General features: G+C 43.1%; 2 protein-coding genes across 2 annotated transcripts; both read left to right on the top strand.

The window, feature by feature from the left end:
• The first annotated feature begins 4,016 nt into the window (after positions 1 to 4,016).
• On the top strand, positions 4,017 to 8,057 carry LOC108441334 (OCIA domain-containing protein 1). Its single transcript, XM_017720813.1, has 7 exons — positions 4,017 to 4,212; positions 4,382 to 4,466; positions 5,193 to 5,246; positions 5,367 to 5,414; positions 5,490 to 5,616; positions 7,183 to 7,295; positions 7,913 to 8,057. Exons 1-7 carry the CDS (start codon positions 4,096 to 4,098, stop codon positions 7,948 to 7,950), a joined length of 582 nt encoding a protein of 193 aa, XP_017576302.1. The 5' UTR covers positions 4,017 to 4,095; the 3' UTR covers positions 7,951 to 8,057.
• A 2,621-nt stretch (positions 8,058 to 10,678) lies between these two features.
• chic2 (cysteine-rich hydrophobic domain 2) lies at positions 10,679 to 19,508 on the top strand. Its single transcript, XM_017720799.2, has 6 exons — positions 10,679 to 10,977; positions 14,557 to 14,611; positions 15,489 to 15,644; positions 17,685 to 17,741; positions 17,833 to 17,892; positions 18,775 to 19,508. Exons 1-6 carry the CDS (start codon positions 10,835 to 10,837, stop codon positions 18,823 to 18,825), a joined length of 522 nt encoding a protein of 173 aa, XP_017576288.1. The 5' UTR covers positions 10,679 to 10,834; the 3' UTR covers positions 18,826 to 19,508.
• The last annotated feature ends 7,437 nt before the right edge of the window (positions 19,509 to 26,945 follow it).

Raw genomic sequence — 26,945 nt, 5'->3', positions numbered from 1 at the left:
ATTTTACGGAAACTTTGTTTTTATCTCCTGCGTTAAGATCTGACAGGTCAAGATAAAGTTTAAGAATTTTATTTTACAGCATCTTATCTGAAGTTAGAAAACCTTAAGCTACTCGATCGAATCGACAAGTCACTGTCATATCTGTTATCTAGCAACCGATCATCTGCACACAACTAAAAAGCAAACATGTAATAAAAAATGTAAAAAATGTAAGTTACAGCTACTGTTACTGATGTAAAAGAAAAGGTCAAAACAAACGTAAGGAGTGATAAACTGGAGATTATGAATATTGTGAGAGCGCCACCTGCTGTTTATCAGAGCACCGCCACTCTACAGTTTCAGTTTCCATTTCCAAACACTTTAGCATTAAAGTCCACATTAGTCCTCCTAATAAACAGACATAAGTTCAGCTCTATCTACTCGTTATTCACCACGATCATCAACAAGGTGATTAAAAAGATAAAATTTCAAAGTTAGGATGTTTCTGTAATACGGCCATCATGGGAACCCTGGTGTACTATATGAAGGAGCTTCTAGAATTCTAAAAAAGAACCTTATTTCATTCTCTCGCAGAGACAGATGCTGAGCAATGCAGGACTCTCCAAGTGCCCATCAGGATCCCGAGGAGCAGAGGAACAGGCAGCAGTAACAGGATGGCCTGTGGCCAGCAGAAGAATCTACACAAGGCCACGGCCACCAGACTAGATCCAGTCTTGGGGCTCTTGAAGAAGGTGACCTGATCATGAGCAAACTGGGACTGCAGGATAAGGAAGACACCTACAGACACCCACACACCTCCAGACTCCAGCAGGGAATGGTGGATGTTTCGCCTGCAGCGGTACCAGAGTGACCAGGCCACCAGCAGGTAGCACGATGTTTTGCGATGCATAACATAACTGTGATCTGGATCAAATCGGATGCGAAGAGGTTGATCACGTACACCGGCGCCACACGACCAGCCCTGACCAATCGAAACAGGGCATATGAGGCCAAGAGAACTGTGGATAACTCAACATAGAATGTCACCCATACTGTGTGAGGGTCCAAGCCACCGAGATGGTATTGAAGGGTTCCAGTTTGGTGCAGCTTTTGTTGACTTTACATAATAAAAGCGCCAAAGTGTCAAAGTGCAGAAAATCTAGAGCCGGTTCTGGTTGCGTGTTTGACAAATTGTGGACATCCTGAGGACTTTCCATCACATTGCCTTCAGGTTGGTGAAGATCCAGAAGGGAATACATGGTGCTTCAATCTTTGTCGGTGATTCACTGATCAGACAGAGCAACTTTGACTATTGCACAAGGAAACAGAAAGACATTATTGCACGAACAGAAGGTGATAAAACAGCATTATACATACACAAAAAATCTAATCTACACAATTTACCACCTTTTCCCAAATGTGGCCAATCCGCCAAGACATATTTGATGTCTAAAGTTTGCTTCCTTAGTTTTGCACTAGAGCTACAGTATGAAGATAGATAGATAGATAGATAGATAGATAGATAGATAGATAGATAGATAGATAGATAGATAGATAGATAGATAGATACTTTATTGATCCCTAAGGAAATTTAGTAATAAGTAATGGAAGCTTATGTACACCAATTTGCGGTGTGCTAACTGCATGCATGTAACGCCGGGGAGCGAGGAGGTTGACGCATGTGCTGAGATTAGCGACTTTTATTATGGGCAAATCCAGGGTCGTGGTTAAGCCAGTCCAGGTTCCAATAATCAATACCAGGCGTAGGACGGACAGACATGACTAAGAACACCAATATCCAAAATTGTACAGAACAAGCCAAACAAACATAAACAACAAACACCAGCCAAACATCTAACGAAAACAAAGACCTGGAAACACACAGGGGAAAACACAGGGCTTAAATACATGAGGGCTAACTAGGGATCACAAGACACAGGTGGAGACACATGGGGAACAAATTGGGCAGAGTAACCAAACAAGGGGCCGGACTGGGATCAAAACAAAAAGCACATGGAATGGACGGGGAGGGGCCAATCGTGACAATACATATCGGGACAAAACCTCGTATCTCCATTTTTCATTTTCCGGACTAGTTTGGAAAAGGCAGTTTCCTTTTATGTTGTGTCAAAATTTCATGATAAACAGACCATCAGAAACTGCCCAAAATGACTTGTAAAAATATATTCCTCCATGTAATTACGTTTAAAGTTAAGAGCGTTTTTCCTTCTTCTGTAAAATTACCTTAAAGATACGAGGATTTGTTCCGACAGCAGAGATAAAGTACAACAAAAGTCTCATCCAGAAGTACAAGGCACAGCTGAAAACGGCAGTTGGGGACAATTAAGGTCTAAATTTTGTTCACACATTTATTTTTATAGAATTTCTTAGCACCACTGTAAAACTGGAGAAGCAAATTTAATTCACCGAACGTGTCTTTACATTGCCTTGACTTATACAGAAGTGCATAAGAAAACTGCGGGCCCGCCGGCGGACCCTGGCCATTAAACACAGTGCACTATCATACACTGCAGTGAAGAGATAACGCTTCGTTCCAGACCTGTTCACTATTTCGTGTGCAAAAGTTTTGACGTCCCCGTCAAATTGTGTTGAATTTCTCACAAATGTTGATTTAAAATAAGTTAAAACATCCTTTACAGAGAAAATACTTTTTTTTACACACCGTCACTGTTTATTTACTGAATTTGACATATTAGGGGAAAAAAAATAAAATGTGGCCTGTGCAAAAGTAACGGCACATTTTATGTTATATTTATTTCTAATATTTTAAAGTTGTGCCTTGACATTAGTGGAATGTTGCTATTAGTGGAGACGGGAGTGAGTGGAACTCCGGCGCCAGGACAGCCACCGAGACCCCAACGTGTTATAGCAGCCCCCTACAGATAGCCCCCCCTACAGATAGCCCCCCTACAGATAGCCCACTTTATCCTCCTAATATTACGACCTTTTTCCACAATTTTTATTTTTATGAACAGTGGCACTGGGTCGATATGTCCAACAGGTCAAAACAAGCTCAAAATGCCATATTTAAGAGTGTTCTCCGTAGAGGACGTGTTAAAGGTGACCTATTGTGCTCTTTTTCAATGTCCATAATGTTACTTCTGGGGTCCACTCATCATTTTTCTTATGCTGTTTGGAAGTTTCTTATATTTTGTGTGTACTGAAACGTTTAGGTCAACAGAAATGTCCAAAAATGTGCAGCTTGTGCAACATTTTCACTTCAGCTATTAAATAACTCATTAATTATGTCATTAGGTGTCGATATAATGAGATAGAATGATTTTCAGTTTTTGCCATAATTCGAAAAGGCCCGTTGCTCTTTACATCCTATTAAAATTTCATGATGAATGGAGCAAAAGAAACGGCCCAGAATTACCCGAACACACGTCTGGTTCCATTGACTTGCATTGAAAGTGAAGAAGGTTTTGTCCTTCTCCTGTAAAGTTACGGTTCGGTCAAACAGCAATATACGTTATGGATTCTGAACCCTTCTTAATACTAATTACTACATACAGTACTTAGTACAGACTTAGTTCTTACATATTTCTTATTACCATGTCTAACATTTAGTCACAAAAAAACAATATTAAATTATAACAGCAGTTTGTATAAAAATATAAGGTGCGATAAGACTTAATTTACCCCAAAGGGAAATTACAGAAGTACCTTTGGATTATTTCTGTTTGTGACTATATAAGCACATATGCATTTGATGCATTTGACCATGGCAACAAGATGTCACATGTGAACAATCTTAGTGTTTTTTTATTCATAAAAATCTAATTATCATCACATAGTCGGTGAGTAGGAAAGCCACACCGTTTATAGTAAGGACTGCTAATTATTTTATCGTCCTAATTACTAATTATATCTTTCATTCAGTGTAATTTCAGGCCCACTGCCTGAGACACGGAGAACCCCTTATGATCCTTTAAGCTTAGCTTTGCTGCCACCTTGTGGTGTAAAATAGGCACTTCATCCTGTCGTAGCGCTGTCCGACCACAGGGTGGCAGTAAGCCGCACACTTGTCACCTTGAACAGCGCCGCAGAAAGAAGCGGCGTTCGGCGTTGAGGGAAAAAGTCGAGGGTTTGAAAATGGACCGCTCGTCTTTATCGGGCTTTACAGGGTCGGACCACCCCGGAGAGACCACCCCGCTCCCGGCAGAGCAGACAGATCACACGTCCGCGCAGCTACCGTCAGCTAGCGGGAAGGTCAGTGTGGGCTGGGGGTCAGAGTTTCCGTTCCACCTTAAATGGTGCAGCTGTTGACGTTCTGGCGCTGCAACGTCTGCACCATTTAAGGTGGAACGGAAAGAAATGGAACAAAAAGCCGGTTCCAGCGTCGTTTTCTCACAGGAATGTCTACTGTCCTCATGTTTAGGGTCCCCTGGGGATGGACTACATCCCCACAGAGGAGGAGAGGAGGGTTTTTAAGGAGTGTAATCAGGAGAGCTTCTGGTACAGATGTGAGTTAATAACATTAAAGCTTATTAGTAAATGTAAACAATAATTAATGTGTAGTAGCGTTTCTACACCATTTCTTTACGGATGTTTTAGTTAATAAAAGTTTACTACTCGTGCAGTAGTGCCAACATTTTTAATGTCTACGTATGTGCCAAGCATATATGGTCATAATTTACATATTTAAAAATCACATTTTGATATATACTTCCTTTGCATATGGGTAGGACTGTTATTAATTATTATTAGTATAGCAATGGCCTGGTAATACATTAGCAACCACCTGGGATAGTTTAACAATGGCCTGGTAATACATTAATACATTAGCAACCACCTGGGATAGTATAGCAATGGCCACGCCATTTTGTTTTGACTTTGAAAAATTTTGCATAAAGATGCATGAAAAAAACGACTTAAGTACAGCAGCCAATTACATTTACTCTGTTACTGTCCACCACTGCATAGCAACTGCCTTAGTAATCACTGTGGCTGCCATAGTGACCACATCGCAACACCTGACAACCTAACAACCACCTGGAATACCATAAACTTAGTCACCATGTTTCTGCAACTGCTTTACCATTTGGAGCTTTATTAGCTTCACAAACATTCATTTTCTGGTTAGATCTGTGTTCTGTTTATCATGTGTACAGGTTTTTATTATAGAAACATGTTTGTTTGTTTAACTGAATTTAAGAAGAACAGCTGACTGAAATCGCTCTCTCCCTCAGCGGTGCCCATCTCCGTCTCCAGCATGGCTCTCACACAGTTCCTCGTCTCCAGAGGTCAGCTCTCCTCCATGTACTGTTCACATCATCTCTCAGCAAACAAACGGCTGCGTTATGTTCACTGGAACGCAAATAGAAATGTAAACCGGGATTCTGTTGTGCGTTCGTTCGTTGCAGGAACCCTGACAGCGTCGCCGCGGTTTGGATCAGTGCCGAAGGTCCTCTGTGAGTTGTAGTGTCGTGGTGTTTATTATCATGTTAGTGCTTTGTTTGGTGCTGAAAGTGTGTGTCGCTGTGTAGTCGCTGGTGCTTGTGGCTACTTCGCAGGGAAGCTCTCCTACATGAAGACCTGCCAGGAGAAGTTTAAGCGATTGGAGAATTCGCGGTTAGGAGAAGCGCTCCGGCAGAGAGCAGGACATCGTCCACCGTGAGCACACATACACAAACAGAGTGAAGAGCGTGGTCGGAAGGAGAACCTTGTATCTCCAAAATGGTAGCTTTACAGTCAGTGGAACCAGAACCACTTTTTTCCCAAGTCATTTTAGGTCATTTCTTTCAGTCCATTCATCGTGCGATTCACATACAATGTAAAGGGCAACAAGTATTTTTGAATTATGTCAAAAACAGCAAAAACAGAGATATGAGGTTTTCTTCCAACAGTTTAAAGGGGACCTATTATGCTCATTTTCAGCATTGATAACTTTTTTTTGGGGTCTACTTGAACAGATTTCCATGCTCTTGGTAAAAGTGGCCCAAATCTGATTTTCTCACCAAATGCGTTTTTTTCTTTGTTTTAGCTGTTCACATTATCTTTTAAATGTGGTCTGTATGCGACATCAGTCTGAACAGATCAGCTTCTAAAAGGACGATGCTTCACGTGGTTCGTCCAGAGGTAAACAATCACAACTGCCAACAAACGGCAGTCGCTCCCGGAGGATCAGCTTCATCCTCGCCAGCATCACAGGAGCCATCATGAAGCTTCGTTGGCTGACAGCTGGGCTCATCACCCAGAATGTGTTCAAGCCGTAAAAATGGTGTGGTCACTTCTTTGGTTCGTGTCCTCGGATTCTGTAAACTTTAAACTTTCAGGCTTTTGGCTGTTCTTTGACGCTGCAGCCTCGCTCTCCTGCGGCCGCATTCGTCTATTTCTTTCGCAACCTCTTCAAACGCAAAGCGGTTGCAGTAAGTCTCTTCTCATTTTTGTACAGAAATATCACCTCAGATGTTTGAGTCTCAGTAGCGCAAAAATTATAATGAATGTCGAACCGGATTGACGTAAAAACCGCATGAAATCCGATCTGGCTGTTCAGATTGAGTCGCATTGCCGCAGGTCAATTACGGATTGGATTTCAGTACCACATATGAAAGCATCTCAAATCGGAATTGAAAGTGTCAGATTCAGTGCATTTGTGCTGTTCACACTGACACACAGACACACTTCTGTGTCACATATGAGGAAAAAAATCAGATTTGGGCCCTGAAGCGTCTTACATAGTGCGGCTTTAAATTTTTTGGTTTTTTAAAGATCTTTTGAGCTCTTTTAAAATTAAGTTTTAAGACTTAGATTTACCATGAGTTTAATTTTAAAAAAAATTCTGTCCCACATGTTCATGTCACTTCCCAAACAGAGTTTTAGTCTGTAGGCGGGGCCTTGTTTTAGCCACGCCCCTGCATTTTAGAGCAGGATGTAAGACTGCATCCCCGTCTCTCATGGCCACATGGTAAGCAGTTAGATCCCGTTGTTTTGAAGTAAATGTGTCCCGAAGTCAAAAAATCTGTTTATAACTGTAAAAGTTGTCACTACCGAAATGAATAGTTCCTGCAGTTAAATAAACTTCTTAAACAAAAGCGTGGAATTTCATCCGGGGTGGCCAAACTTTTGCATTTTGCGGAAATCGGGAATGTAGTCTAGTGTCTGCCCATGTTGTACAGCCCTGTGACAATAATCAGCCGATCAACAGCTGGTAACGTGTTGTTCTTTGTTGTTGTTCAGGTTCGGTTCTGGTCAGTCCGAGCTGAATGAGGAACAGCGTCGCTCTGAGAGTTCGTTCCAGTCTGACAGCCAGAATATACACTCAGCACAGCACAGCTATCCTCAGTCAAAGGGTAATCTCTAATCCCTCCACTTCACCCCAGACATGTGCAGCTGATATTTCGTAATTCCTCCATAAATAAGTGGTTGAGATGTAAACAGAGTCGGTCACAGTAGTTTGGTGTGAGACACTCCTAGAGGAACTGACCAAGTCAGAGCTGTTCACAGTGGTGGTGATAGGAACCAGACGTCCACCTCCAAAAGCTCCCTCACAGAAAGTTCCTACATGCACTGGTAATGAATTCACTGCCTGATGTCTGAGACACTTTTACAGAAGTTTTAAGAAGATTTGGTTTTAAATATCCATTCATGAAGGAGGGATATGTGCAGGGTGTTGTGAGGCAAAATAGTCCCAAGAGAAAACTTATTTTTTCAGATTTTCTACTATTTTACCAACATCAACAATCCCTTTAAAATTCAGAAGACTCGTGTAGGTTCTCCGGTGGTGATTGGCATTTATTTGTTGGAATTCATCACGGGTATCAGTTTCCTCATCGCCACCATCAGTTCTGCATTTCACTGTATGTCTAACTTTAAATCGGTGTAAGTCAAGTTATAAGGTTGTACTGAACACCGTTTAGAACAGATTTTAGGTTTCTGAAGTTTGATCTTTGTTCTTCTCTCTGTGCAGTGAAGAAAAACAAATATGGAGATACGTGGGAGGAGTGAAGTCTGAAAACGCTGCTGCTGAATGGCTAAATATCGAGACTGCTCTGTAATAAATGTGAAATGTTTGCATATTTATGGTTAAAATAAACAAAAGCTGCTGAATCTACTATGCGAAGCTTCAGTTGAATACTCATATTGTGGCGTTGGCATAAAATAAGACACAGGAAACGTAGCGCTTTAATTAACCGTGCTGTTGGGAAGACCCGCTGTTCAGCACTTCACCCTGACGGTAATTCCAGAGGTGTCAAATTCAGGTCCAGAAAGTAAAAATCCTTCCCAGGATTTTGTTCCAACAGGCTGGACAGCTCTGCTGGTAGTGTGATCTAACTAGAGAAGCCAGCCTGTTGGAACAAAATCCTGGGAAGGATTTTTACTTTCTGGACCTCTGGAATTACCAACATTACCCCAATTACCCACAAGCCAGTACAGCAGTGCATAAGTAACCCATATCTACATCTTTTAACTACACAATAACAACTATTTACCAATTAGCGCCTCTCTCCCTGCTGCCATGGCGGTCTTCGGCTTGTTCTGGCCAGATGTCCACAATCAGGGTGTCTTTTCCCGCTAGCAGCGCAATATCGCCGACCCTCCAAGCTGATTGGCTCTTTCTCGTGAAGGCCAGGACTTTCTCGGCGAACATACACCATGTTGAGTGTGATGAGCTTTCCCTTTCATTATGCAACCAGTGAACAGTCTACCTAGCGAGCTAGCACTGAACTGATCCCCTGAAAGTAAGTCTCCTATTAAAGTCTCCGCGAGCACAGAGGACGTCTTAAAAATGTTTGTCTGGAACTAAACTCGAGTGTTGTATTAAACATCCAGCAAAGCGTTGATAAAAAATAAGGGAACCTGTTGATGTGGCTGTGTTTCCTCTGGTTTTATATTAAGCTTATTTCATTTAACAGTCTATCAGGGGGTCTTGACCTGATGTGGTTATTTCTTTACAATGATGGTTAAAGCTTCATAGCTGGGTAAGTTATAGCATTCCTTAAGCCGTGTAGACATTCATGATGGATTGACGTTGGCACCTTCTTACACAAAGACGTCAGCTACTTATTTGTCAACCCGTTCCACCTTAAATAGTGCATCAGCGAGCATCTTGTGCGAATTTTCCCATTCCATCTTAAATGGTGCAAGAAGCTGGCGACTAGGAAGCCGATGAGGTTTTAACTGGCCTGGTCCGGACGGCTAATTAGCACGATCGGTTAATAAAGAAATAAAAGCTACCGAGCGCAGATCCGTGCAGCCTAGATTAAGGTGTGTCTGATGATTATAAATAAACAAATTTGGTGAAAATCGGTTTAGTAATAAGGAAATTGTGGCCGAATGAATCCTGAGACGCATCGTCTCTCAATACAAGTGAGTGGATCTTGACCTCCCCAACATGGCGGACGCACAGCCGTATCGCCTCAGGTAGAGAACAACAGACAACGTGGCATCTCGGTACGTTTATCTGCGTGTCTGTCGCTCGTCCAGTGCTCAAATCATTACTCGGCTTATTCCGACACTAACTGGACAAACAGACGTGAAGATGGACGGACAAAACAATATTTAAATGAAGGACCAGATGGACAAACAGTGTTGGCGTGTCGATAAACGAATGAGTGGGCCACAGGTCGCTACAGACAGGTGGTCTAGCTCGCTGGCTTTTGGTTCTGCTGAGTTACCTTTAGAGTCAGTTTCTCTGACTCTGAAACTGGAGCAAGAGCCTTGTGATTGGTCAGGGTAGTGCTTACGGCAGCGATACCCAAGAATAGGAAGGTCCAGAAGAGCTTGAAACTGGCCACAGGCCTGGACTCACCCTGCAGGCTCAAAGACTGATTATAAAACCCTGCCTCTTAAAAGATCCACTGTGCTGCAGCTCAACAACTGACGAAGTCTAGAAAATATCCGCATAATTACATAGTTAAGATGTAAACGAAGTCATTCGGAGTGATTTGGTGTGAAACGCTCCGTTCTCGAGGCAAAACCGTTCACAGTGGTGGTGATAGGAACCAGACGTCCACCTCCAAAAGCTCCCTCACAGAAAGTTACTACATGAAATGGTCTTGATGTCTGATTTACAAACGTTTTAAGAAGATTTGGCCTTAAAATCCTTGCATGGAGGGTGGGCACAAACAGGGCGTTATGAGGCGAAACAGACCTTTTTTTTAGATTCTCCACTGTTTAACCGTCATCTTCCTTCCATATATTCATTCACTAGTGGTTCTGGATAGTAAATCAAATGCCTATGTTTGTGCTGTAGACATGGTGACCCCTGGTTCCCATCACCACCACTGTAGAGTCTCTACAATCAGCCCCCTCACACCAAACCACTCCCAATGACTCTGTTCCCAGCTCAACCATTCAGATTCCCAGATATTCCTGAAATGGTAGAACTGCCCGGTGTTGACCCCTTTTCCTAAACCATTGGCTGAAACGAACAAACATTAGCAGAGGAGTCGGTAACAGCTCATTGAACAAAGAGTTAAAGAATTTTAAAAATCGGTGGAATTGCCCTTTAACAGAACGATAGAACGCCAAGCCGTCGAACGCTTTAAGCACGCGGAAATATATATAATATTTTTTTTCATATTTTTGATGATAATAATTTTGCCCAGTCATTGTGTAACTTGGAGTTAATAAATATTAAAAATAATAATAATAATAAAATAAAAAAAATAAAGTTCAGACCCGAGAAGCTGCGACGTCACGCTCTCGCCTCGAAACCTCGCGATAAGTGGCGAGAGCTGAGGCGGATGTTGATGTTGTTGTGGCTCGGCTCGTCAATAATAATCACGAAATCGGGAATAAAACGTCGATAATCGATAAACCGGCGCCGGTACCGGAGCCTGAGCGGGGTAGAGAGTCTCCTCCGGCTCTCCGGAGGCCGAGGCGGGTCATGATGGAGGACTTTGATGAGATCTACGAGGAGGAAGAGGAGGAGGACGAAGAGGAGGAGGACGAGCAGAGGGCCGCGGAGGAGCAGCTGCTCAGATACGCCCCGGAGCCGGTGCTGGTTCGGGGATCGGGCCGGGTCACAGTGTAAGACCACCTTTAACGCACTTACCAGCAGCCCACTGGACCATCTTAACGGCCAGCTTCTTGTTCGAGCTTTTCCGTTCCACCTTAAATGGTGCAGCAGTTACGTTCCGATAAGGATGATGATGAGGTGCCAGAATGGGACTGCTGCTCCATTTAAGGTGGAACGGAGAAAAGCGGGCGAATAAGAAGGTGACTTACCAGCCTTTACCAGACAGTCCACTCTCCATCTCACTGACGCCTGAGGAAGGGCAGGAGGCCAGACAGCAGAGAGGCTACTGAGACGATTTGGCTTATTTTTTATGTAATATTATTGATTTTAACGACGTTCTATTAGTTTGAAGCCTTGAGGGTCTACATCCAGTCCACCCAGCACCTTAGTGACCTGTTATGGATGGTAGGAGTCCCATAATGTTGGTGCTGAACCTGCAGGTTGGTGACTGGATGGGCTTAGTTTTGTCTAGTAAAACTGGTTTTAGTGCTAGTTTTAAGGCTTTTGGATCTTCATACAGTCCAAGTTTAAGGTCTATCTGTTAGTTTTAATCCTCTGGGGTCTTCATACAGTCCACTCACCACCTCAGTGACCTGTTAGGGATGGTAGGAGTCCCAAAAGGTTGATCTGAAGTAGACGACTGGGACGTGGGTAAAATGTCGAGCCTTTTGTTCTGTAACAGAATCGATTTTAAGGTTCTTCTGATAGTTTTTAGTGCTAGAATTGGTTTTGGATCTTCATACAGTCTACGTTTAAGGTCATTCTGTTAGTTTTAACCCTCTGAGATCTTCATACAGTCCACTCACCATCTCAGTGACCTGTTAGGGATGGTAGGAGTCTCATAGTGTTGCTGATGAAGCAGAAGACTGGTGAGTGGATGAACTGTTGAGCTTAGTGTTTCCTAGTGGAATTGATATTAAAGTTCTTCTGTTAGTTTTTTAGCTTTTTGGATCTTTGTGAAGTCCACTCACCACCTCACTCGCCCATTGGGCTCTCAGCCGCGGGGACGTTACGTGGACATGCGCTCTCAGCTGGGGTGGCGTTACGTGGACATTAAAAGTGTCTGTTGGTTCCTGGTGGTTTTCAGCAGTCGCTGATGGTTGATTTCCTGATGGGTTGATATCACAGTGTAAAGGACTCTGATCGTTTAGTCAGCCGTTTTTTTGGGACTGATGCCACATACGTTTGATCGTTTCCTAATGGCCTTTAGTGGCAACCATCAAGTCAATTCCTGTTAGGAAGCAAAACCATCAGGTTGCTGTGCAAACACAGCGTCCTGTTTCGGTGCCCGCAGCGCCGTCTGCTCGGTGCTCTCTACAATGTCACAGCGTTGAAATGGAATTCCTCAGAAAGTTACGACAGTTGTCTGACAACTTTCTAGGAGGCTGTGACGACGTTGAAGTAATCGGTACAATGTTGACTGTACATCGTCACAACCTCCTAGAATCCTTAATAAGTTCTATTTTAATCCATATTCAATTTTTTTGATAACTGGTTCTGATCATCTTCAGCATGGCTTGAGTTCCAGTAGCCTTTTGGGTTTTTTTCTGAGAATAAACCCGACATTCGTGTCTGATCGTCATGGCAGGTTTTGTTTGGAAAGTTTCCATATTTAACAGCCTTATTATCAGTATGGATACGTTAATATACATTTACATTTATGGCATTTGGCTGACGCTCTTATCCAGAGCGACTTACAGTTGGATCAGTTCACACAGGCAGGTGAAGGTGGTGTTAGGAGTCTTGCCCAAGGACCCTTATTGGTATAGTGTAGGGTGTTTACCCAGGTGGGGATTGAACCCCAGTCTACAGTGTAGAAAGGCAGAGGTGTTACCCACTACACTAACCAACCTCTGAATATACATTCAGTGTGACTCCTGTAGCCCAGCAGTTCGTTTTTTGCTCCCCCCCCCCATAAAACTGATCAACTGACCAGTCGTGGCAGAGCGGCACTGACATCATCGATAGGCTGGCGGTGCATGTCATGCTGTCAGACCCTTATCCACCCAGCACCTTAGTGACCTCTTAGGAATGGCAGTGGCTGCAGGCTGGTGACTGGATGGGCTTAGTTTTGCCTAGTAAAACTGGTTTTAAGGTTTTAGTGCTAGTTTTAAGGCCGTTGAGCTTACTGTAGTCTAGCAGAATTAACTGCAAGGTTCTTTTTATCAGGCTAAAAATGGTTTGGCCACCATACTGACCATCTAAGACCGGCAATGAAGGAAAGCATATCAGTCGCAATGTACTTACTATAGTGTGCTGGATCATTTAAGCCTGACTTACCAGCCTTTACTCTCCACTCTCCACCTCACTGACATGATCCTTTAAGCCCAAACTGAGGAATGCCTAGTAGGAACGCCCTCGGCGTCTTCTCTTATGGGACCGGGTTAAGCTTTGGCTTAAATTAGCGATTTAATGAAGACGATCCTGCTTTGACACCCACTTTGTGTAAAATCTTGATTTGGATAATGAGTTATTACCGATTCCTTGGTTAATGTTTATCAGTTTCAGCCAACGGTTTGAAAAAGGGGTCAACACTGGGGTCCGAAGGCAGTTCTACCCTTTCAGGAATATCTGCGTTATTGAATGATTGAGTGGTGGTGATGGGAACCAGGGGTCGCCATGTCTACAACATATATGGCCACTTTATTTACTAGCCAAACCCACCCGTGAACCTTCACGTGAGATTTTTTTCAGATGGAACGCTGACGATGGAAAAATAGTGGAAAACCTGAAATATGACGGTTTTCTCAAGGACCGTTTTGCCTCACAACACCTTGCGTGTGCCCCTCCACCACGAACAGATTAAAAGTAAATGGATCAACCGAATATTTAAGGCTCAAAACTCGTGTCTCAGACATCAGGCAGTGAATTCATACCCATTTCACGTAAATGCATTCTGTGAAGGAGCTTTTAGAGGTGGATGCCTGGTTCCTCTCAACAGCTCTGGCTCTAGAACGGAGCGTTTCACACCAAACCGCTCTGAATGACTTCGTTTACACCTTAATTATTTAATTATGCCAGCTGATGTCATCAGCTGTTGATCTGCAGATCTTTAATGAAGCAGGATTTTATAATTATGTTTTGAGCCAGTGGCCAGAGCCAGTTTCATGCTGTTCTGTGTTGGATTTTAAAGCTGTAAATGATGTTTCCTCCATTCAAATCACATCACTAGCTAAAGATCAAGTCGTTCTTGATCTAAAACACTTTTATTAGAGCAGCTTTTTGGAAGTCTTTCGGTTTTTGACGTGATCTTGAAATGCCTGTTCTCCTTTACATCGTGTGTGAATTTCATGATGAATGGACCAAAAGAAACGGCCCAAAACGGCTTGGAAAGACGTCTGGTTCCATTGACTTACAGTAAAAGTAAAGTAGGTTTTTTTCCTCCTCCTGTAAAGTTACCAGTTTGGGAGATACAAGGTTTTCTTCTGACAACAGTGATATGAAAGTGTGTGACGCAGGTGGTGAGGAAAAAAGCTGTAGCAGAGGTAGTGAGACCACAACACCGTGATAAAAGACTGATAAATGAGTGAGTGAGGCTGATAAAAAGGAGGTCAAGTGTTGACTGCGCTTTGTGTTTCATCAACCCCCAGGTTTGGACTCAGCAATAAATTTGAGTCGGAATTTCCCTCAGCACTTACGGGAAAGGTGAGTCCACCGCTTTACCGTTTTAGTCACGTTTCAAGGCAATATTGCAACATTAAATATAAAGCAATGTACATCGATCAGGCGTCACATCATGACCACCTCCTCGTTTCTACGCTCAGTTACAGACTGTAGTCCATCTGTTTCTCTGATACTTTCTCAGCCCCCTTTTACCCTGTTCTTCAGTGGTCAGGATCCCCATGGACCCTCACAGAGTAGGTACTACTTGGGTGGTGGATCATTCTCAGCACTGCAGTGACACTGACGTAGTGGTGGTGTGTTAGTGTGTGTTGTGCTGGCCTGAGTGGATCAGACACAGCAGTGCTGCTGGAGTTTTTAAACACCTCAGTGTCTCTGCTGGACTGAGAAAAGTCCACCAACCAAAAACATCCAGTCAACAGCGTCCTGTGACCACTGATGAAGGACTAGAGGATGACCAACACCAACTGTGCAGCAGCAGATGAGCTGTCGTCTCTGACTTTACATCTACAAGGTGGACTGACCAGGTAGGAGTGTCTAATAGAGTGGACACTCTGTGAGGGTCCATGGGTGTCCTGACCACTGAAGAACAGGGTAACAGAGTATCAGAGAAACAGATGGACTACAGTCTGTAACTGTAGAACTACAGAGTGCAGCTATACAGTAAGTGGAGCTGATAAACTGGACAGTGAGTGTAGAAACGAGGAGGAGGTCATGATGTTATGCCTGGTCGGTTTGTATGAGCTTAGCCTCTCAATTATGCAGACAGGTTGAAAAACCAGTGGATCAGAGTGTTGATTTTTTTCCTGGCCTGGTGATGCTGACTCAGAATCAGCCCCTCGTTCACGCCGGTTATTGAGCCGGACGATTAACGTGTGTGTGTGTCTGCTCTCCTGGTCAGGTAGCACCAGAGGAGTTTAAAGCCAGCATAAACCGAGTGAACGGCTGCCTGAGGAAGACTTTGCCTGTAAACGTGCGGTGGCTGCTGTGCGGCTGTCTGTGCTGCTGCTGCACGCTGGGGTTCAGCCTGTGGCCTGTAATCTGCCTCAGCAAACGGGTGAGTGACCCCGCTGACCGGCACAGTATTCACACAATCTCCATAGACGAACGCTGGCAGGCGAATGGGTCGTACTGAAGAGCCCAGTGATTTGATGCCACCTTTGCTGGTCAGTTTAGAATGGAAGTGACTAGGAGCAACAACAGCTCAGCCACCAAGTGGCAAACTGGCTCTGAATACAATATCAGCTAATATTCCATCTCTCCATAGGAGTCACTGGTGTTACCGCGAGTCATCGGTGTCACACATAATAAAACTAACACCAGAGACGTTTTAATGAAGAATGCATTTTACAGAATACCTGCTGCAGAGGCATCAGACCACATGTCAATCACGGAACATCCACTAAAATATGGAATTTAATCCGTTTGGATTCTGTTTTATCACAGTGACCTCAGAATAAAGTCGGTCACACCAGTGACGTCAGCTAAAAGCTTCATATGAGATCAGGAGCTGAATGAGAAAATCTGTGAGAGCTGAAAGACACACAGTGGACTCACCGTGAGCTTTTCTTCACAGATCCTCAGAAAACCGGGCAAAGGAAGCCGAGTGATGTCATCGGTGTGACTTTCATTTCAAAATAAGAGATTTCTTGTTACGCAGTGACACCAGTGACACGACTCCTGGGGAGCTTTCATTAAATATTTTTAAATATTTATTTGTTATTTAAACCATATATTCCATAGTCATGTATAGATTATTGCAGTTAAATTGACAGAAAGGTTAGGTTTTCACCTAACGTTAACATTTTTAATTGTTAAAATAAAATTTAGGTAAATTGTAACCGGAACATGTTTTTGAAGTGTAATATATCTGTAAACGCTCCACAAAAACAGACATTTCTGTAGGATGACCCAGTAGCTGGACACAAGCCTAAGACCACTATGTGCAATGCCAAGGGTCGGCTGGAGTGGTGGAAATCTCTCCCTACCCCTTGTTTTTGAGTGTCACCCTAACCCCTTGGAACGGCATCACTTCATTAACAGCTACCAGCACTGCTCTGTAGGCCACCCTGCCCGTCTGCAGGGACAGCAGAGGAGGGGAAAGTTCAGCTCCTCACTGCTGGGCTTTAGTTACATTTAGGGCATCACACACCTTCAAAGACGGGGGGCAGTTATTTATCATCACCCCCCCTAATTCTTCAGTGATGTGAAGCTGAAGTCAGATACTCACCAGATTCCCGTTTGAATTTTCCGGTTCCACCTTAAATGGTGCAGCAGTTACGGTCTAGTGCTTCAGGCTTCAGAATTGCTGGTGTATTTAAGGTGGAACGGGGAAGTTAGCAAGCTAGCTTCCGAAACATTAGCACGCTATTAGCGATTTTTTTTTTCATGCTTGCTGTGAAGAAAACGACCAAAATACATTAAAACAACATTAAATTCAAATAAAACAGGTTATCGTAATTTTTAAACAGAAAATTCTTATATTTGTGTGTTTCTTTGGTCTCTGGCCGGTTTTTCTTTTTTTCTCATAGCCCCAAAACTTCGTCCTACTCTATTTCAGCAACAATCAGGACACCCTACCCATAGACGCGAAGGCGCTGTGGTAGGGATGAGGGGAGAAATGGGACTGGGCCTTAGTTCTATCTCTATGTTTTAAGTAGCTTAAGTTTAAATGGTGTTCCTTGGAAGCGGGTACGTGCTGTACTGAAGGTCCTGATCCAGATATGATCATAATGTTATGCCTTATTGGTGTGTATATATATATATATTTATAAATACCTCATTACAAACTAACACAATGACCAGGCTCTCTTAGCGTCCACCACGTCCATCTCTGTAAGTTAAAGCTGTCCCCAGTAACACGATGCTTGGCCCTGCAAGACGACAGTCACCGCTGTGCTGAGAGTGATCCACCACCCGAATATCATCTGGACAGTGTTGGTCCCTTTCCAGTGATGAACGGGGTACAGGGTCTAATTGCACACCTATAGAGGTGTTTCTAATAAAGTGGCCAGCGAGTGTGGATGCCAGGTAGGGAGCATCTAATAACCTGGCAGTCCGGAGTCCGCATGTTCATTCCTCCCTCTTTGTCTCTCAGACGCGCAGATCCATAGAGAAGCTGCTGGAGTGGGAGAACAGTCGACTGTATCACAAGGTAAGCGTGGCTGCGTGATTTGCGTCCAGCGCCGAGTCATTTCTTTCTCACCCTGTCGTGTTCAGCCTCGCTGACCCGTCTCTGTTTTCAGCTGTGTTTGCATTGGAGGCTGAGCAAAAGGAAGTGTGAAACCAACAACATGATGGAATACGTAAGTACACACCCACTCTTCGCACTGGATTTATTTATTTATTTATTTATTTTAATCCATGAAATTACTGTGTAGTTCTTTTTTTTTTCTTTTTTTTTATCATTATTTTTTATTTATTTATTTATTTTGCATTTTTAGTTATTTTATTTTGTTTTGGTGAGCTAGTTTATTATGTTTTTAGTTTTAAGGTTTTTTTTGTTCTGTTTTTTTGACCTACTCATGCTATTTCTTTTAAATTTTATAACTAATAACAAAATAAATAGCATATATATTTATGTGCTATATTTTATATATATATATATATATATATATATATATATATATATATATATATATATATATATATATATATAGGTTTAAATTCTAACAAAACAAAAACGACAATGTAATAAAATGTAATAAAAATTATTAATTACATTTTTGCTTTTTGTTAGAATTTAAACCTATTTATTCACGTTTTATATCGTTTTTATGGAGTCATTTCGTTTTTCAGCCTACATTTTTTATATAGTATTGCTTTGGTTTTATGGTCTTTTTATCGATTAATTTTTTTCTAACTGATCTGTTCAGTATTTATTGTAGCTTAGTGTTTTTTGTCCGTCTGTTTGTTTATGATTTATTCAATTTTTTGGTCTTTTTTTAGTTTGCTAATATATTTCACTTTTTAGTTTTATAGCTTTTAGACCTATTTATTTATGATTCCTCTCATTTTATGGACATTATCCTTCAAAAGCTGAAGAATCAAATTAATTACCTACATTGCAATTAAGTGTCAGAACCTGGATACCACGAGGAAAGTGCTTCTGTGGTTCTCGGAGATCTTTGGATCGTAACCTCAGTATCTTGTTTTCACTGGTTCTCTCTTGTTTCTTATGTGTGCAGGTGATCTTAATAGAGTTTCTACCCAAAATCCCCATCTTCAGGCCAGACTAGCAGCTGCAGCGGCTCTTCTCTGCCTTATGGTGCCTTTCTCTGGTACTGTCACGGTCTCCATGTGCCCTCTTACCCCTCACCTGGACTACAGACTCTCCTCCTTATATATATTATATATGCTACTTATCACACGGTCAGTGCTCTGAACAAAGCTGGGCGTTGTTTACGACCTCCACGCACCCTCACGGACCACAGAACCAACGTTTATGTTTTTCAAATGCATTGAGAAACTGTAACTGTGGCTCACATGAAGCTCTGAGGAGCCCACACACATACATCTCAACACCCCCCAAAACTGGACCCCCCCCCCGACCTTCTGACCTGCACCTTCATTCACAACGGCACGATGACCACAAGCTGCATTTGGACACCAGTGGAGCAGCTAGCGAGGAGCCAACCAAGCGGAGTTATTCCACAGCACAAGGCTCGTCTGCTAGCCGCCTTTTTAAAGGAATAGTTTGGCAAACAATCAGATTTACCCCCCTTAGCACAAATGTAGTCTGAACACAGCTTCTTTACTTCAGCATCGGAGCTACGAGGCTTAGCATCTTAACCAAACCAGAGCCGGTTTATGAGGAGCCTGGCCACTTCCTATTTCTCCTGTTATATAAAAATCAGCAGAGGGCGCCCGGGAGCGAATGAATGGGAGTAAATGGCACTCAACGGCTATTTGGCAGCCAAATGCCATAAATGTAAATGTAAAAATTAAAAGCTAAAATAGTTTCTAATCACTCGCCTAGAACGTTTTTTAATTTTAGGCAGTCGAAGGATGTATTTCACTAAAAAAGCAAAGAAAACTCACTTACCTATTTCCTTTTATCTACAGTTTTGGGCAGCAGGAGGCGGGCTTTACTGCTAGAGAGTGATGATTGACTGGCGAGCGGAGCAGCTCATTGGCTGTTCACTCTCACAGATGCCATGAGACGTCCAGTTTAAAAGCTCTTAAAAATATAACAGCCGTGTTAAAATGTTTTATGATATTCAGTGTTCAGAAAATGGTTGCACTGTAAGGATTTTTAAACTATGGTTTTGCTCAGATGCTACATATCAACCCATTCATTTTGGACTCACTCTGGAGCGCCCTCTAGCGTTTAGAAAACCCAGAAGACATTGCAGAGTGGGAATTCTCCCCTCTGCAAGTTCTCTGACTAAACCAACACGTGTGGGGTTCATTAAATTCATGTAGACTTAATTAAGTGATTCTTGACACTGCATGACTCACTGTTACACAGACTACGAGTAAAAGGATTCCAGGTGGTTGTTAATGTTTTTAGCTATGCTAACATACATCAGTCCGTGTTTATAGAGAACAGCATGTCTTACAGTGTCAGAATCCACATAATCAAGTCTGTTAGAGATACTGAACATCTCCACACACTTTGAGGCCAGTAAAACCAATCTGTGCGGTTAGCGCCATGCTAAAAACAGTAGTAGCGGCAACTTGAATGTTGGTCCGTTTTCATAGATAAGGGTCCGAATCCTTATAAGCAAATGTTTTTTGGAATGAAATTGATCTGTGTGCAGTTTGCAGATTGCTAGTAGCTCACTGCCCGTAGCGTGTTTAGCTTCGTAGCAGTTTAATCCTGAAGTCTCCAGACATGTCCAGGCATGACCAGGTATGTCCAGGCATGACCAGACATGTCCAGGCATGACCAGACATTTCTTGGCTGATTGACTACATTTGGGCTAAGAGGGGAAAATAGGTCAAATTAATTTCATGCCTTTTTCTTTATGTTGGACCTTAAAACCACCGATTTTTCAAATATTCTACATAATTAATTCATTAAAAGAAGTAAACAGAGTCATTCAGAGCAGTTTGGTGTGAAATGGTTCAGATGTCTTTACACTGGTGGTGATGGGACCCGGGGGGTCACCATGACTACGACACAGATATAGATATTTACTGTCCAGAACCACCAGAGAACCCACACAAGTCTTCTGAGTTTTTAAATTGAGTGATTAAATTGAATGATGCTAAAATGTGAAATAGTCCCCAAAGAAAACCTATTTGGCCTCACAACGCAGTGCATGTCCCTCCACCAGGAATATATTTTAAGCCACAATCTTCTTGAAACTTTTGTGAAACAGTGTCTCCGTCATCAGGCTGTGCTTTCATAACTAATCAAAACCATTTCATGTGGTAGCTTTCTGTTAGGCAGCTTTTAGAGGCGGACGTCTGGTTCCCATCACCACCACTGTGATCGATTCTGACTCGGAAAAGTTTCTCTAAAACGGAGCATTTGACACCAAACCGCTCTGGATGACTCTTTTTACGTCTTCACTAATGGGTTATGCAGAAAGTTGTGAAAAAATTGGTGGAATTCCTTTTATGAGCGGAAGAACGAAGGATTGCAGCATCATCCCATGATAAACCTGCCCACAGAGCAAACCCTGAGAGAGACAATCACACTGGCTGCACCGGCCCGAAGAGCTGAAATCTCATCCAAGTCTGATTTAAACGAACACGTTTCAGACTCGAAAGACTTTCCTGGGAGTCGCGGCTGGGTTTCAGCAATGCAGCGCAAGAATGATTTTGTGTTTTTGTTTTTTTGTTTTTTCGTCCTTTTTTATGGTAATTTTTTAGCCTCGTTTAGCTGCTTGGTGGTAAATAACGAGCAGGTGATGTTTTCTGACTTGATTTCGTGTGCGAGTGGTTGTATTTGTCCGTCCTTGAATGGAGAGAAAAAACCCGTCATTTTGGTTTGCGAGCCGAGCGGATCGGTCACTTTTCAAAGATGACTTCATTTTTTTCCCAACGGATACACCAGTTTTCCTTCCTGCCTCCGACTGTGTCTGTGGGTCTAGTGTTAGTGTGAGGAGACAGAATGAGATGAAATGCGAAGATGTGGTTTATTTCTACACTTTGTTTTATATATTTTAAGATTTTTGTTGATGTTCTTGTTCACCCTGGTCTCTTTCTTTTGGCTAAGTGTGACCGCGTTTATTCATTCGGTCCTCCTTAAAATTATAACTTGGCAAAAAGTCTTAATGTCCTCATCTATGTCAAACGTAGCCGATCATCTGAGCCACGTTCAGGTGTCTGAAGTTTCCGTCTTTCGTTTTAGCGCTGGCGCTACAAGGCTAATGTAGCTATTCAGTACTGGAAGCGCACCAGTTAGCCAGATGATTAAATCAGACGTTCACCTTAAACTGTGCTGTTCAACAATACAGCAGTAACGCCGTTTGGTGTAGAAGTGCTCCAGCTGTGTTTTTCCCATAACTACTGTATCCCTCACCTGAGCACGGGTTGCTAAGAAATGCTTTACAGCTTATTGTTAGTGTGTCTCTACTTTCATCGCATAGAAAGGATTTAATAATAAAAGAATTACTTCTATACGATGATATCTGACCTGCGGCCTGTTTGGTACAGTACAGGCTGAACGATATGTGATCGTTCTGATCGATATTGCCACCGTGACGTAAGTTGGGGTTGTTTTCTCTAAATTGAAGTCCAGGCTTGTTGTTTTGAAGCCTGAACACACCAGACCAGTTAGTCGTGGTTGTGATGTTTGGTTGCTTCTGATTGGCCTAATTAACGTTCAGGCAGTTCACAAGCTCTGATATTAGGGTAAATGTATCTTCAGTCATTACAGGTTTACCTAATAATTAAAAATCTGTATTTTTTTTCGTGGCTGGAGGGAACGCTTGGACGTAGTTTCCGTCACTCAAGAGGGAACCAAATTTTAAATCGTCCAGAGCTCGTAGGCCACTTGCGAAAGTAGCTAGCTTACTATCTTTTGGACGGATTCATTCTGAAAATTATGAAGCGTGAGTTCGTATTTGAGTCTCATTTTAAGGTTCTGTGTAACGTTATAACGAAACAGGCAGCGGGCCTCACTAACCAGTGTCTTAAATTTGTTATTTGTTCTTGAGGAAGGTCCTAAGAAAAAGTCCGTCTGCTTGCCTGAAAAGTCTACGAAGTCTGTTTAGCAGCTTAAGAACAAATGCCAAATGAGAAAAGACCGACAAAAGACCGGCGAATGACAGAATGTTCCTGAAAGCTGCCTGAGTGGGGTTAAGAAGAAATTTCTTCTTAAGAACGGTTGGCGGAAGAAGCCCAGTGTTATCAGATCGATTCATACTTCAGAAACATTCCTTCATCTCCAGAACAGAAATGGGTTTTTATCACTGGAGATACGAGGCTGGTGTAGCTAACAAGTACTAGAAGTTGACCAGTTAGCCTGGTGCTAACTGCACCTGTTGGCCTGGGACCGTGTCAGATTATGAAGTAACGTCTTCTAGGATTGATCGTGTGGTTTCCGACACGGTGTAATACTACGGCGGTGGTTTAGGGCCACTGTTAATAAAAATAAAAACAATAGACTTTGAGAAAAAGGTCGTAATGTTAGGAGGATAAAGGGGGCTATCTGTAGGGGGGCTATCTGTAGGGGGCTGCTATAACACGTTGGGGTCTCGGTTGCTGTCCTGGCGCCGGTGAGTTCCACTCACTCCCGTCTCTCTCTGTCTCATTTTGATCTTCATCCTCACTGTCTGTGAAACTTCATCCCCTCTTTGAAAGGGGGGAGATGAAGCCCCCGACAGCCGTGTAGACCACCCTGCCTGAGATTATCCTTCAGCACAGACAGCCAGTCAGGTTCCTCCGAGTCCGTCTGGCTCTTTATTCTAGATAAACAGTTTCCTGCTCAGCCGTTTCAGCCGGTTCTCACACTAATACCAGGCTGGTGCTGATGAGCAGGAGAGACGGGGAGGCTGAGTGTTTCTTTATGGAGGAGTCGATATGAAAGTGCAGCTCCATCAACTCACCGCCCCTCATTTAACACCAGGCGGCGCTGCTTCCCTTCGCCAAGCCTTTGGCCATAATATTGAGACCTTTCCAGGCATTAACGCCACTTTAATGTCGGAATTCTACGACTTTATTTCTCTAAATATTACGACTTTATTCTTGAAATATTACAACTTTTATTCGCAAAGACTATTTTTATTAACAGTGACCCTAAAATGCAATAATACACTGTCTGTCTGTCTTTCTGTCTGTCTGTCTGTCTTTCTTTATAGATAACAGACAGACAGACAGACTGTACTGATCCCAAAGGGGAACTGCAGTGTTTCAGTAGCAAGAAATATGGACAAAATTCAATACTAGCTTTACTCGATAGGGTTTTTAACCATGCTAGTATACGTTTGTCTGTGTTTATAGCTAAAAGTATGTCGTATGGTGTCAGAGACCACGTCAGTCTAATAGAGATACTGAACATGGTTTAAAACCAGAGTGTGGCGATTCAGTCGTGCGGTTAGCGCCAAGCTAATCGCCTGACCGCTTCCACTACTTGTTAGCTCCGCTGGCCTCATAGCTCCAGTGCTAAAACCGGAGAAGCAAACTTCAGACAACTAAACATGTCCTGGCTGATGACCACCTCTGGCCTGAAGGCACAATCTAAGCAAACTGCTCTGTTATCCTTTTAAAAGAACACATCGCTCTGAGTTAATGAGTCCAGCACATGTGTTGGGTGAATTAGCATGTGAGCTAACTGGTTGAGGTAAAACTACTGACGCCACCTCAGCTACACGCCTAAATTAGCGGTGGTTCTTCAAGGGTTTTTTTAGTAAAGGGGATGGTAGAACCATGAGTTTTATTTAGAAGCATATCTTGCTTGAACGGTTCTTTGCAGAAACCATTCCCTTTTGCTAAAGAACCCTTGGAGAAAGATGGCTTTTAAGTGTTTACCTCACGCTGAGCACATTTGTTCCGCTAAGTCAGGGTTCTGGTTTAAAAGTGTACCACGTGGCGCTAAAACACCGGATCAAGACCGTACATGTTGGCGTGTGTGTGAGAAATATTCCTTATGTTGTAAAGTCTCAAATGCTGAACCCACCTTTCTTTGCGTCCGTCTGTACCCAGGACCTGGCCATCCTTCTTTTTTAATTTTATTTCCTTAAAGAGTATTTAAGTACTGTGTATGTACAGTAATAAAATACCCATAAACCTGCCTACGTGTGAAGCTGATCATGAAATGAGGCAAGTACTTTCACCTTGTTCATTATATTAAACACCCATCAGGCATAGCATTGATATTTTATCAGCTCCACTTACTGTATAGCTGCACTCTGTAGTTCTACAGTTACAGACTGTAGTCCATCTGTTTCTCTGATACTCTGTTACCCTGTTCTTCAGTGGGCAGGACCCCCCCATGGGCCCTCACAGAGCAGGTACTGTTTGGGTGGTGGATCATTCTTAGCACTGCAGTGTGTTGTGCTGGTACGAGTGGATCAGACACGGCAGTGCTGCTGGAGTTTTTAAACACCTCAGTGTCGCTGCTGAAGTGAAGTGATACTTTTTCAATCCCAATTTAACCCGTCCGTGAAGTGAAACACACTTCACACACTTCCACATACACACTAGGGGGCGGTGAGCACACTTGCCCGGAGCGGTGGGCAGCCCTATCCACGGCGCCCGGGGAGCAGTTGGGGGTTAGGTGTCTTGCTCAAGGACACCTCAGTCATGGACTGTCGGGATCGAACCGGCAACCTTCTGGTCACAGGCCCAGCTCCCCAACCTCCAGCTCACGACTGTCCCCCTCTGAGAATAGTCCACCAACCAAAAATATCCAGCTGGGCAGCATCCTGTGACCACTGATGAAGGACTAGAGGATGACCAGCACAAACTGTGCAGCAGATAGTAAGCGTAGTGTAGGTTCACTGCTGGTTTTGGATAGTAAGTAAATTGCCAATATCTGTGTTGTAGCCATGGTGATCCCTGGTTCCCATCACCACCACTGTAAAGGGTCAACCATTTCACACCAAACCCCTCTGAATGACTGTTTCTCACAGAATTAATAATCCCCTTAAAATTCATTTTAACCCATTAATTTCCATGTGAAAGAAGAAATGCCTATTCATAATGTCCTGAGCACGACCAGCAGATGCGTCTCTTTCCCCGAATGTACAGCAGTTCTTGGAGCTCTGTTACGGTTTTAACAGTAAAATCAGGGTTTGAGTTAAACATCCAGTGTAGAAACCCATGAATGCGCTTCAGCCTCGGACCCTGAACGGTCGGACTAACTGGGCTAATGGAGGTAACTGGTAATGGAAGCTTACCAGTTAGCAAATTAGCATGGTGCTAACTGCGTACATAAACCATCACACACTCTCCTCAAACTGCCTGTTGCTCATTAACCTCGAACGGACTTGATTAGATGGCTTAAAATATATTCCTGGTGGAGGGACATGCACTGCGTTGTGAGGCCAAATAGGTTTTCTTTGGGGACTATTTCAGATTTTAGCATCATCAACACTCAATTTAAAAACTCAGAAGACTTGTGTGGGTTCTCTGGTGGTTCTGGATAGTAAATAAAAAGTTAAGATCCCCCGAATAGACTAAAAGCAGAAAAACAGTCACATCAACAGGTTCTCTGGGCCTCATTGACCACACGGCCATATCTGCACATAAACATCACACGTTACAGAGCGGCCGTTTAAGAAAAATACTTCCCAAAGTTACACAGTTTCAAGAATATTACTCTCAGAAAGCAGAATAGGATTATATAACGGAGGGAACGCAGCGATCCACACTCATGTTTGTGTGATGTTTACGTGCAGATACGGCCATGTGGTCAATGAGGCCCGGAGAACCTGTTGATGTGACTGTTTTTCCTCTGGTTTTATATTAAGCTTATTTCATTTGATGGTCTATTCAGGGGATCTTAACTTCGTACTTATTTATTACAATGACAGTTTGCGGAGGCAAGTTATATCATTCCTTAATCCGTGTAGATATTCATCATAAACGTTAGCACCTTCTTGCATGAACCTGAGGTCAGCTTTGCCAGCTTCTCGTTCGCATTCTCCCGTTCCACCTTAAACGGCCCCAGAAAGCGACCGCTGCACCATTTAAGGTGGAACGGCGGGGAAAACTGGAACAAGATTTAAAGTGGAATGGGAAAATTCAAATAAGATGCTGGTGAACACTGCCCTGCGATGGACTGGCAACCTGTCCAGAGTGTGTCCTGCCTTCCACCCGATGACCGCTGGGATAGACTCCAGCACCCACCCGTGACCCTGAGGGATAAGCGGCTTAGGAGATGGATGGATGGATGGATGGATGGATGGATGGATGGTGAACAGGAAGCCAACGTTATCTTCTAATATTTCTGCGTGTGAAG

This window comes from Pygocentrus nattereri, chromosome 22, assembly GCF_015220715.1.
Source record: "Pygocentrus nattereri isolate fPygNat1 chromosome 22, fPygNat1.pri, whole genome shotgun sequence".
Classification (NCBI taxonomy): Eukaryota; Metazoa; Chordata; class Actinopteri; order Characiformes; family Serrasalmidae; genus Pygocentrus; species Pygocentrus nattereri.
Note: the sequence above shows the minus strand (reverse complement) of the source record. Positions and strands in the feature narration are given on the sequence as shown.